The sequence below is a fragment of the Sinohyriopsis cumingii genome, chromosome 2, assembly GCF_028554795.1.
Source record: "Sinohyriopsis cumingii isolate HCF-2022 chromosome 2, ASM2855479v2, whole genome shotgun sequence".
Taxonomy (NCBI): Eukaryota; Metazoa; Mollusca; class Bivalvia; order Unionida; family Unionidae; genus Sinohyriopsis; species Sinohyriopsis cumingii.
In genome coordinates, this window is record NC_142962.1 from 93,217,328 (window position 1) to 93,230,768 (window position 13,441).

The 13,441-nt window shown below is 32.2% G+C and overlaps 1 protein-coding gene across 8 annotated transcripts in view; it reads right to left on the bottom strand.

The window, feature by feature from the left end:
- Positions 1-8,420, bottom strand: part of LOC149805378 (uncharacterized) — a 145,111-nt gene extending 136,691 nt beyond the window's left edge. For 6 of the 8 annotated variants that reach the window (XM_089949846.1, XM_089949845.1, XM_089949844.1 and 3 more), the window contains exons 1-4: positions 8,341-8,420; positions 7,450-7,591; positions 6,664-6,992; positions 4,260-4,403 (exon numbers count right to left, since the gene is read on the bottom strand). In XM_089949846.1, coding sequence (XP_089805972.1) covers positions 4,260-4,403; positions 6,664-6,992; positions 7,450-7,591; positions 8,341-8,369 — 644 coding nt within the window. In that variant the 5' untranslated portion in view covers positions 8,370-8,420. Of the gene's footprint in view, positions 1-4,259; positions 4,404-6,663; positions 6,993-7,449; positions 7,592-8,085; positions 8,318-8,340 lie in introns of those variants that run through there. The other 2 variants (XM_089949841.1, XM_089949834.1) reach the window with 2 other exon arrangements.
- Between the last annotated feature and the right edge of the window lie 5,021 nt (positions 8,421-13,441).

The following is a 13,441-nucleotide window of genomic DNA, read 5'->3' on the forward strand; positions in this document are numbered from 1 at the left end:
GAGAACTGAGTAGGGTGTACATTAAGTAGGCTGTACTTTAAGACACTGTGGTCGTAAAGTAAGTCGTAAAGTAAGTAACAGAAAAGAAAACCTAAATGTTTGGTAAAATTCAATAAATAATGTATTTCCCTATACTACAGATTTAAAATGAGCTTACATTATTGTGAATTAAATCCCCAAAGCCCTAAAAGTTCTATCAAAGTCCAAAGTATAGAATAATCCGAATGAATTCCAGTGCGTCACAGATAAGTAAAGTTTGCTAATCGATACAAAAAAGGACAATTATTTATAAAATAATATGGTTATACAGTTCCTTTCAACATTTTTACGAAAACAGTTCTTTGTAATCGAATGCATTAAGGCAAGCTGTGTATTTTCTAGTTATTCTGTTCAAATGATCTTAACTGAAGAAGAAAATTTGAATATATTGAATTCGGCCGATAACTGTTGGCTAAATTACATATGCGTTCATTTCGAACAATAGTTTGTCAGAGTCTTGAGTCAATGGGTAAAATATGATTACAGGTAAGGAGTCTTCAATATTCTTGAATTGCCCACTGAACGTAGACACAAAGACATATAGTGATCCCATTCAAGAGTGCTCTCAAAACTCAATTATTTCGACTGCAAGAACAAACTTAAAGACCTAATAATGTTTCCTACCTTAAATATTTTCAGCATGTTTTTTTATTATTATGTTTTTCTAACTTTATGGTGTTTGTTTTTGTAATCATATCATTATATATGTTTTTTATGTTATAGGTGTTGTCTAATGTTGTAAAGCGCTTAGAGCTACTAAAGATTAGGCGCTATACAAAGTCCTCATTATTATTATTATTATTATTATTATTTGTCCTGCAAACAGAATAAAATCTTATATCTTAATCCTTTGAATAAATCAGTCCTGTAATAGTATTTCAACTTCCGTATATAACTATACCTGAAATTGTCTTATTTGTAAATCATATATGCGTCATTTTTTCTCCAAATACTTTTAATTAAATTTATTCATTTTTTGCAGTACATATACTATTGATTAGGAGAATAACGTACCTCAAATCGAGACAATTCCTTGTATTACCCTAGTTCTCAAAATATCATAAAAAGTGGTGTTATTCGGTGAATGGCCTAAATGCGTTTGCAAAATTTAAAATACAGTGTTTTCAATAACTTTGTGCTTTCAATAAACCATGTTTCACATGCATATTTCAGGACTGATAAAAACTTCATCTGAAAATCTATAATAAGAAATAAACTCCGAATTTCTCAAAGCTTTCTCAAATGGAAGTTTTCTTACTCTTCAAATACTTCTATTAGAACTGAAAAAAGAATTATAAGATAAGAATATGAAATCAGCAATTTCCAAAGAATGACCATTATTCTCAAATTATTTCGATATTTTATATCTAACTGTACTAAATAGGTATGCTTCCGATTTTGCCACATTTGTTCTATGCAAGCAATATTGTTAAAAATGGTTTAATTCATTTTGGTAATCGGTCGTCAGCATACATTAATAACACCAATGTAACCTAAATATTAAATATTGTCACTGCTTCTCATTCAAATGCATGGAAACATTTCCATTATTCTGCTTGAGAAAAGAGGTTTACAAATAACAGTAAATACAATATGGAAAAGTTCCAACCTTGTCTGAAAGTCTGTCTCGTTTTCACAGATCACTTGATATGCCAGTACATATTCACTAGTATATTCGGAAATTTAATGTAAATTTTGAATAAAATCAGTTTATAACAATGCCCATTCCTCCACAAAATGTCAACAGCATGTGAAAAAGAAGAAAGTGAATCGGAATATGCAAAATGTAAACATTATCGTCTGTTGAGTTGAGTAATTTTCGCGGATGCCTTGTGGTTATACATTCACTTTCATATTATATTAATTTAGAATTCAAAGCAAACTGTTTTCCTAAACAGCTCCAGAACGTAGCAACTCGATAATTATCTAGAGATATGAAATCGCTCTTTCTTTTGCGCATCAACATTATTCAATATGTAAGTCTTGTTCAGGCATTATTCCAATATCAAATTGAACAAAGAGAAGAGTAATAGTTATCAATAAATATCGTGTGCGTATTGCATGCTCATTTAACATGTGATCTAAACATTCTGATTTGTTTCTTAACAATTTTGAAATGGTCTTCTTGCCGCCTCTTTCATTATGCTCTTGTTTTAAGGTTAAATTAGTAATCGTCACGTTTATTTAGAGTTTTTGAAAATTTGTAAAATTAGTCCTTTGTAATGTAATGATTACAATGATCTAAGTTAATTCAACTATTTAAACTTTGTAAACATTCCGTTGGATTTGACCTTGAAACTTGTGTGAGTTTACACTGGAGGTAACTTTTGAAATATAATTTTTTACTGGCTTACATGTTTTACTGGCAAATTTCAATGTATTCTTGGTCTAGCTTCTTCTGCTTTAAACAATAATCCTTCATATACCAAGCCATACTGGAAAAGCTGTTAAGTGTGTTACAATTATATCCAAACGTTTATTCCGCAGGCGAAGGAAAAGTAGGGCAAATTTTGTATACAGTTTGTTCGATGGTTCTCGATCAGTTTCGGTTTTTGAAGTGGTAGTTATTCTTAAAAGTTAACAGTTTTATCAGCGAAAGACTGTTAAAACATAGGATATGACGTGAATACATCACATAATCGGGGTCATTAATACGCTGAAGAGGATGATCATAGAGAACCGGTTATTAAGAATAGGCGAGCGAAGAGAAAAAAGGATCTGTTAAGAAAAAGAAATAAATCAGTTCAATTAATTCTTTTGAAATTAGACCTTATATGGTTGTTAGAAACATGGACTAAACAAAATGCTCACACAGGTCTTAGTTGTTACCAATTTTATCATTTCCCCAGAAAATTCGTTAAGAAAAAGGCAAAACGCGCATTGTAGGTATTGTATTATATGTAAAGAAAAGTCTGGTAAAAGCTGTATATTTTGATTGCATTACCTGGCTAAGGCTAGAAAATGGTAAATTTGGTATCGAAGATAATGTTTATATTTATTTTGTTTATATTCCACCTGAACAATCACCAGTAAATAATCTTCTTAATCTCGATTTATTTTGTTAGCTAAAGATAGAAGTCAGTCATCACACGATAATGGTAACCATTATAGTAGCGGGTGGTCTTAATAGTAGACCGGTCTAAAGGCAAATTACTTAGAAAATGACTCTGCATTCATAATGCTAGACTATGTAAATACTACTGATCTTCCAATTCCACGTGCTAATCATGGCCAGAATAGTAACAGTTTTAGAAATCACCTACTAGACTTACGTAAGAGCACCAATGTAAGCATTGTAATTAAATGATTAGGTGACAGTGCAGATGAGAGTCAGTACACAAGTTTAAAAGCAAATGGAGAAACTTCAGTTGTTCGTGTTTTGACTTCTGAGAATTATTAACAACTTCAGATTAAACAGTTTTACAGATTTTTAAAATAAGAGTAAATTTGCCTTCTCGTTAGAAACCTATATTACACCTCGAAATTATATGAAATTCACAAAGTTACAAGACAAATGTAATCCAGGTTGTACAATCTCGTTCCTTGCTGATATACAATGTGACACTGGGAGAATTGGAAGAACACTTTAACAGTAGTACTATTGGAATCGTACACCAAAAATCTACAGATGAAAAGTCTGAAGCATTGACGCAATTTATTACCAAAAATGGATCTCGATATTTAAAAAACGTCGCTGCATTTGTAGGATGGGTAACTTAATGTTTTCATTAAAGAGACTGCTCCTAAGTTTAATGGTAAATGTTGGGGGAAAATGCTTTGTTTAATTATAATTAGTTCAAACCCTATGTAAATAGAAGATATGAAAGATATGTTTGGAACCACTCCTTATCTTAAAATAATTGTTCATGCCAGCCACAGAAAGGCTATAAGTACATTAAGGGTTTCATCACACCCTTTTTAAATATTGAGACAAGCAGAATAGCCGGAAATAAACGACATAAAATAATATGCGTACTTTGTGTAAATAATGAGATCTAAGATGAATATAATCTTGTCTTAATCTGACCTCCATACCTCTCACTTAGAAAATCTTATTTTGATCCTTATTGTTGGCAGAAACCAAGCACCTACAAAATACTTCAATTAATCTAAAATAATGATTAAACAAATATAAAATACCTAGGTGAATATGTATTTAATGTATAATGCATTCGAAAACAAAATAATGTCTCTTTCAATTGCCATTGCATTATCCGTACCTGTATAAAGGTCTGCCAAACACCTGGGGGCTGTTGTTAGGTTTTCCTGTATCGCTACGCCGGTCTGGTAAGACTTTTATTTGCAAATGCCAGTCTTTTGTTCCACCTTGCAATGACAGATTTCTCCATGACGTGCCTTCAAAACTGAATAAATACATACATAAATGCACAACAGATACACGCAAGATTGCATAATGTTTTAATGATTTAATAGGTACATTTTGAAATTATAAGCAATGGAAATTCGTGCATAAGAGAAGTGTTATTACCTTCCAGTAAACACTATTAACCATGCAATTAATACAAAATAGATGTTATAGCAACAAGAACAAGCAAAAACAAAATCAAACCGCTTGGAGATAATTCTTCATCCATTTATAAAAGAGAGCTCGCTCCATTCAGAACTAGGTTTACAAAAAGCTGTACTAGGTCAGTGGTCTTCAAAAATTTATGTAAAAATACTTGATCAGTGATCTTTAAAACTTTTGAAAAAATGTCAGCCAAGTGGTCATCAGAGTTATTGAAACATTTATGAACAAAGCTGAGTCAGTGGTCCGCAAAACCTTATAAGACAAAAACGTGAAGTTAGTGGTTATCAAACATTTATGAAATAGTGATGGGCGTATGGCCTTAAAAGTTATGAAAATGGGCAGTATCCATTCAATAATTGTGGTGAACAAACACCCACCCACCCCAAATAATGGGCCTATGTTTTCTATTAAATTGTAGAGGATATGAATGGGGTGGCCTGTTTATTTAAAGAAAAAATGGCAGATGGCCACATGATTGTTTTAAAACATTTCAACACTAAATTAACCATTTTAAAGTTGATAAAAACTGGTTAACTTCTGAAATCTCAGTTGTTTATTACAGATCTGAGACAAAATAAAAAGCTTTAAATTGTTTTCCTGCTAAGGAATTGGTAAATCAAGTATTCAAGTCCTCGTCATTGATATTTTTAAACTAGCAATATTTCAGTATATATTTTACATATATTTATGTTGTGTGAAACACTTCAACTATTTTGTGATATCATCATACTTGGCATGCACTGTATCAAGATGATTCGCATGGACTACGTCGTTTCATGGACTCGAACATATTTATTTATTTTTCACAATTAATGAAGTGGCCAAGCAATGTTCATATAAAAGCGGTATGTGTGCTAATTAATACTTTTTCAATAGTTCGTCTAGTGAATTAAGTTTATTTAATGCAATAGTACTCAAGTTTTCAGTAATTGGCCACGAAAAATTTCACTCTTTATTCTTTGATATTAACTTCAAATATACGAGTAAATGAAGTTCAAAAGGAACATTTCAGTTCAAACGTTGAAAATCAAGAGTATCTACTGTGTTCGGCACTTTCATAATGCTGACGTAAAACGCATGAATGATATGAAAACATTGGAGGATCTCAGAATGGTTGAATGCATTATGAGGTCGGTTTGTATTCACAAAGTTTATATCTTACACGCATATATCAAAAGAAAGCAAAAATACGATTTTGTCTTGAAAGAGTGTCTTAGTTTGGATTTCGCATAATAAATATCTGACTGGTGAAGAAATAAAAAAGTTTCTTCAGCATCAAAATAGTGATGCCTAGAGTTGAAATTGAGTTGATCTTGCAGCCATTATAAACAAAACAGCATTGTGACTTCATGACATTCTCTAAGGGTTGCAGCAAGTGGTATGGATAAGAAGATACTTTCAAACGATTTATTTGGAACGATAAGAAAACAATCCTCCTGTGGAGATAATACAAAACATGTATCCTACATGATATGTATGTATGTATGTATGTATGTATGTATATATATATATATATATATATATATATATATATATATATATATATATATATATATCCTCTCAATGCTGAGTGCCAAGGGAAGCAACTGCTAGTACCATTTTTATAAGTTATTGGTATGATTCGTTCGGTGTCGGAACCCGACACCTCCCGCATCCTAGGCGGACGCTGAAACTTCTTAGGCCACTTTGGCCACCGGAGCGGTGAACAAATTTATGCTGATGACACTCTGCATCAATATGATATTTAGTGTTTATATCATCATCATTTATGCGGAGTTATGGCTCCTGATTCTTTGACATATCCACTTTTGTGCCCACACAATTCCAAGAAACTATTTGCTCGTGGTTATATATTTGGACAATAAATGTTAGACCTGCATGTGAGGTAAACGATTAACAGTTAATTGCTACAAGTTTTTGGAGAGACGAGTTATTTACCCTCTGAAAGAGTATAATCTGCCACAACATACTACCTAATTGTAGAGGAATCGAAATAGTGAACTATGCTGATTGTTTATTTTTAAATTTGATTATCTTTTCTTTATCTTCTATTCTTTTCTTCACTTATGGCTCTACACAGTTTGATGTCTTACATGATATCCATATACGTAGCTCCCGAAATCATTGGAATACGCACAAACATCCAGTCTTGTTCCCAGTTACCCTTCTCACTCACATCGATGACCTTTTGGACCATGTTGTTGTAAATTTTATCATTTATCAGTGTGTCATTAGTATAGACAGTCCTGCCACCATTCAATTTGTACTGCACCGTCCATTTTCCAAAGTAGTAGGCGTCGTTCTGTATTTGAGCAATTTCCTTTCGGGTTTCGTTGGTGTCAGAATTTATGGACGCCCTGGAGCAGTTGAGACCACATGGTCCCAGACCCAAAACCCATCCGCTGATCAAATCCAGCCGAATCTTCAATTGGAAAAAACACCTCACAAGTCGGCTAGATAGACAAATATTAGTTTCCTAATACCTGCTTCACTCAAACGTAGCTGAGTTTATATACCCAGAACAGAACAAAAAAATCAAGAATAGAGGTTCGATCAATTATAACCTCTTCTGTGCTCTGTGCTAATTCATTACAACTAAAGATTATTTATTTATTTATTTATTTATTTATTTATTTATATATTTATTTATTTATTAGCTAGCCAGCATATACGATTCTTCTAGAAAAATTAATAGAAGCACAAGCTTACAGAGATTATTATTCACGAAAAGAATGGATACAAATTGACAGTAATAAAAAATAGATTTTTAGTGATTATGACATAATTTTAACAAATAACACACGACGTATCGTGAGTTCTATAAAGTTTGCTTTGACGCTGAGAGAGAGAGAGAGAGAGAGAGAGAGAGAGAGAACAACCTCAGGACCATTTGTTCCTTCTATGACCATAAAACTTAAGGAACCTCCATTAAATTGTCCGATTTTACCACAGATACATCTCTTTGACGCAAGGTACCAGGAACATGCAATCAACAAAATTACTGTCTTCAAACAATCCATTCTGAAAGTATATTAAGATGGAAAATAGATCCGTATCGTTATTTGAAAATGAAAATAGATATTTCGGATACACAGTGTTAGAAGAGATATTAAGAAAGCTAATCAATGACAAATCTACTTTTTTAGCGCATTAAGTAATAAAAGTAATAATTAAACACAAATGTTCATAATACTACAATCGAGTCGAACATGAGTGACACGGAGTTGTTTTTAAATGAGTTTCGAAAGGGATATACTTTACTGAAAATAGAGAGATAGATAAATATATAGATAGATAGATAGCCAACCCAGGCAGATCCAATGGTAGTATTCAAACAATCATCCTTTCGGACATGAATTCGGCATCATGCTAACCATTACGATACTGCAGCTCATGTCTAGATAAAGAGAGAGAGAGAGAGAGAGAGAGAGAGAGTTGGTTAAAGTCTGGCAAATGAAAAGATTTTTTCATTGGCTTGGTAAATGTGTAGGAACTTTGAAGTACAAATCACAAACCTGTTCGGTGCCTCGTACCTTTTTACAATACTTGTAACGTAGGTGATACTTTTTCATGTACAAATCACAATGTCCACAAAATAAGCTAATTTGATTTCTTCTCTTGATATAAGCTGGTATTGAAATATGACGTCTTTAAGTTCATGTCCAAAATGTGGTAATGCGTGCTAACTGAGAGTACACCTATAATATATTCCGATAATTTTAGATTTTCTGTGTTATATCTCATATGATTGGAAAATTATTGACACATACACATCATACAAAGCCAATCGATTACCCATAAGCCTCCATGTAAAATGCAAACTATATTCAGCGTATCAGTAAAAACTGACGGTACTGCCGTATACTGGTGAACACGGTACACAAACGAGGAATAAATACCGATAGAAGACTTACTAATCTCAAAAGCTCACTTCAGTGGAGAATCCAAACATGTCAAGAAGGATTTCTAGACTTATGTAACATCAAATGTAAACAAAAATTATGGAGTACAAATTGGGCATGAGAAGGAACATTTAGATCCCTTTGCGATTCAGGCGATGAAAAATTTCTTGACCAAATGCATAGGAATACTTCCTATTTCTGGCGGAGAAGTTTGACTAGTAGAGTTAGTTTTTGTCCATGTGCATTTTCTTTGAAAACAAAATTCTGTAACATTAATTCATAAATGAACTTTAAGCAATTTTTAAATCTTATACTTAAGATATATGATCTTTATATGCTGATTAATTAACCATTTGACTTTCATGTTGCTGAAATGGGTGTAGACGGCTCTTACATTCAAGAAGCATATCAATATGAAGTTCTGTAATATTTGGTCATTAGACCGACTTCACAAATACACAAGTCAAACTATATACAATGGCAAGATAACAATATCAAGGTGTATTAGACTTTAAAAAACCAACATATTTTCCTAATTACTAGGGACATGTACACATATAAAACTGTACGAATAATTTATTTTCATCTTCTTGTATAGTATAAGTGTGTCGATATTAAGTTTCATACAGATATATTGTGTACAATCCAACAAAACTTACAATCAATACTCCACTTTCAAAACATGATAACAGATTTCTTTCAATAGTCAAGTTTTAATATATTTGAGGTCAGCGCAGAAATTTATAATTTGGAATATTGCATTACATTTTCCCATGGTAGATGTATCTAAACATCAGTTTTCCCCTTCGATATTCATGACGGCGCCGAAAATATTCTACATTTAGCATCCCTGTATAGAATAGTTTTGACCACTGCAGTGACACTTCAATTAGATTATTGCGTAAATCCTTGCTCTGACACTGTTTTAAATTTCCGTCTGTCAGTGGCTGGAATAATATATTGCGCTGACTTATAGAAAAATAGCACCATATTATATCCATTATATTATCTGTGAAAAATAATTATCTGGAAATAAAAGAAAATAAAATATCTGAGCTTAAAAGATATGCGTACCCTCCCAGAAAATTAAATGTTGAGTACCTTACAGCAAATGAATTTGCGATGTACATGTTAATTGCTGAATAAGTTGTAATCTTAAAACTGTATCTAAAATGGGATGATTAACCTAAAGCTATGGCCGACACGCAGAAAACGACTTTGTTCAAACATTAAAGAGCGTGTTGATAAAATAGGAAGGTTTGACAATGAAGCCTACACTTTACTAGCTACACTATTGATATAATATGTTTGAAATATATGGACAAGATATTGATCAGAGAGGGCCAGTAAACATAAAACACACTTTCTCAGCAAGCAAACAAAAAATTTCGAGGGACTTGAGAAATTTTGTGCGTATTCCAATGAACACATTAAAATACGCCAGCTAATAAATTAAAATCATGACATAAAATAATGACATTTGTTAAAAACTGAAATGGGTCCGCAAATTGGGCTTATGCCAAATATCTTTTCACAATATTTCAATTGGCCACCCCGTTGGCATATGTAACACGTATCGAACGTATGAAGGATCAAAAATATAGTTATATTTATAATCTTCCAAATTATTTTGTAACAAATAAAATTTATATAAAAAGTAATTATTTGAATTATTTTATCATGAAAAATTAAAACGTGCTATTAATATCATTCAATTCGTAACAAGATTACTCGGGAGTTTCTGTAATTCCTTGCTAAAGGAAAATACTCAAGTACAGTAAAAATGTGCTCTGGTACGTACCAACAGACAAAAATACAACTGTAAACCTATAATGGTAATATAGCGTACCTCAAGTCATAGTGTATAGTACTCACGAGACTTTTTATGATAACATGGATTGGTTTCGTCATATTGACCCTCCCTTATTTCTTAATATAGTTAATTATCTTGATATTTTAGGTTTTAGCTTGGTAATTGTGATAGGAATTATTCCTTGTATCAGGGGATTGATCCGTGTTTCGTATTGCGTGGCGTGAAGTACAAATATTTGGCTCGGTAGGGCTTGCTGATGAATCATACAAGTTTGAAACAAGAAAAAACACTGAAGTGTGAAATTATTAGAGTATCGTGATGTGTGAACACTAGATGGTTACAGAAAACTTATTTGCAGTGTTTGCGCATTTGAAAACTCTTCAGTTAACTACTAATGATGTCTTAAGATTCTTCAAAATAGTGGAATCATGGAGTGTCAAAGCCAGTCTTATGTCACTTGTTTAGGCTCGAATAAACAGTAACACAAGAAAGAGTGAAAACAACAAGCTTTGAAAAATACAATAATTTATTTCCCTGGAGAAATTCTGTAAAAATGAAAAAAATATGTACTTACGGTTTTATAGAATCAAATCCAAAAATAATCCAAAAGTAATCCGAGAATAAAATTTTAGTAGTCCTAATAAAAAAAATGTTCTACTGATTTCACGTTCGAATCTCGACGAAGAATCCAAGATGGAAGACGATGGAAGCACTACAATATGTAGTGCTGAAGTCTACAGTTCCTTGTAGAAATAAGAATTATCACTCAGGTTCCTGATAGCAGAATAAATTTTTATTTTAAAAAAACTGTACTTGTTCCACAATATTACACGAGCACACGTATTTTCCAGAAAAATAATGGAATCAATCCTAATGAATCTAAGTAATTTGAAATAACTCCAAACCAAGTAATTTGAAATAAATCCAAACAACGCAACATACTACCAACAGTTTAACAGCCCAGCTTCTACTGAGATTAATTCCCCAAAACATCGGTTATCTGAAACGTAAACTAGGGTCACGCGATCATCTTCGGGAGGTTTGTGGAAGCAAATACTTGTTACAGATCACGTTTACCCAGTGTGACCTTGACGAAACCAATCATTTTTACCCTAAGAAATAAAAAAAAAAATAAAAAATATTGTTTATATTTTAAAGACAAGGTCCCATCATGAACTTGAAAACAACCAATCATTTTAAAATAAAATAGAACTTGTTTAAAGAAGGATTAAAATGTTCAAGGGTCAATATCGCGTTCTCAGCGACAAATAAGACATGAATGGTCAGGATAAAGGCTGTTTATTTTGGAGAGGAGGGTATTTATGGCACATTGGTATCAAACAAAGCAGTTGAGTATTCCATAATTCACTAGCAAGATATTTCCCAAAAACACAAGAAAGTATCATTTTAAGTATTGAGTTGTAATTGTTTTAACTTGGACCGCTTTTAATGATCTAATTCAGCTAGCGATTTCATGTCATCCTTTAAGTTTAAATTATTATCAATAAATATTCAAACAAACGAAGAAACATACGTAAGACCAATATGACAGAGTAAGTGAACCGAATTAATGAATTAATGAAAGAACAAACGGACGAATACGAAAGGAACAAATGGAAGAATTACAAAGAATATAAATGCTCAAACAAATGAAAATAAACAAGAGGGTAAATAAAAGAACGTTACTAGAGTGCTACATTATAAGGTCAAATAAAAAATGTATTAGTTTTCATGCACAAAGTGACCCCTCGTTTCGCATAGGATTATGTGACCAACACTAAAAGCTTCTTTCACATAACTGCAAATTCCCAAAATCATTTTGTAACTATCTGCGACGAATTGAAAAATCATATTTTATTGCCATATTAATAAATCCATTGGAGTTTATAGGAAGCACTGTGTACAATACGTAGGAGGAAGGGAGAGACTGCTCAAGTGAAATACATCAGTGATACAGATAATATATTTACATAGGTATTGTAAATATTCATTTACAAACATCTGAATAAAATCAAGAAAATCATCTGGTTTCTGAACTAAAATCTTGAACAATTACATAATGATGCTTGAATGACATGGTTAATAAAAAAATAGTAATTATATAAGTCACAAAATAAATATTTAATTCTTTCAGAGAGGACAGAATATTTCATCTGAAAGAATAGTATAGAGGCGGTTTGATTGTTCCGCAATTTATTATAAGTTGTTCAAATTGACAAGAGTTTGGGACAGGTCTTACGTTTTCTGAAAGGTTGTTCCACAAAGATCTCTGAATAGACAATGAAGAGTTTCGAAATTAAATCTTTCTCTTAGATTATGACTTGTTTTATCGACATTAAGAGGTAATTATATATCACAAAGATAAAATGTGCATTGACTAAGTATACTTTTATCCAGGGTCCAGATTCTGAGAATTTCACGTCTTTCACATAATCTTGACAAACCGGCTTCCCGACAGAAGTTTTCATTTTGGTACTTGTGGCAATTTGTGATGCCATAAATGTGAGTTATTGTCTAATCTACCTGATTTTTTCATGAGAACAACATTCCCATTCAACATCAGCATAGTCTAAACGTGGTCCTATAAATGATAGATGTATTTTTTTTCTCGAAAGACTTTAACTTTAATTGTAGTGTTCTAATTAGTCCTACCCACTTTGAATAGATCTGATGATCATTTTCATCACTTCTGTGAATTACACCAAATTTTTATGACATCGTGTGTAGATAAACTTTTAGATTAAAACTGTAGTAGTAAACAGCGCCTCATTGTTTTGTTAGGATTACATTTTTCTAGCCATTCGTTAGACCAGGCGTTTAAAGTTTCAAGATCAGTGATCAATCTGCATTGAATTTTATCTTTTGGTTCTTTTTACCTATATACCAAACAATTATCGTCTACACATAATAAATCGCAAAACTAAGGAAATCATCACGTAGTATATTATATGCTCATTTTGTTCCTCGTTAACTTTACATTGTCAGGATTTTACTATATTTAACTCGCGTGCAATTCATACTGAACTCACGTGAATAAAGAAACTACTTTCTAACTGTAAAATAAAAATAATAGACGCAGACGCCAGCACTTTTGATTTTTTTGCCTGTGGATGAAGTAAACGAACTGTTTGAACCATTTGAAAATATACATGCCAA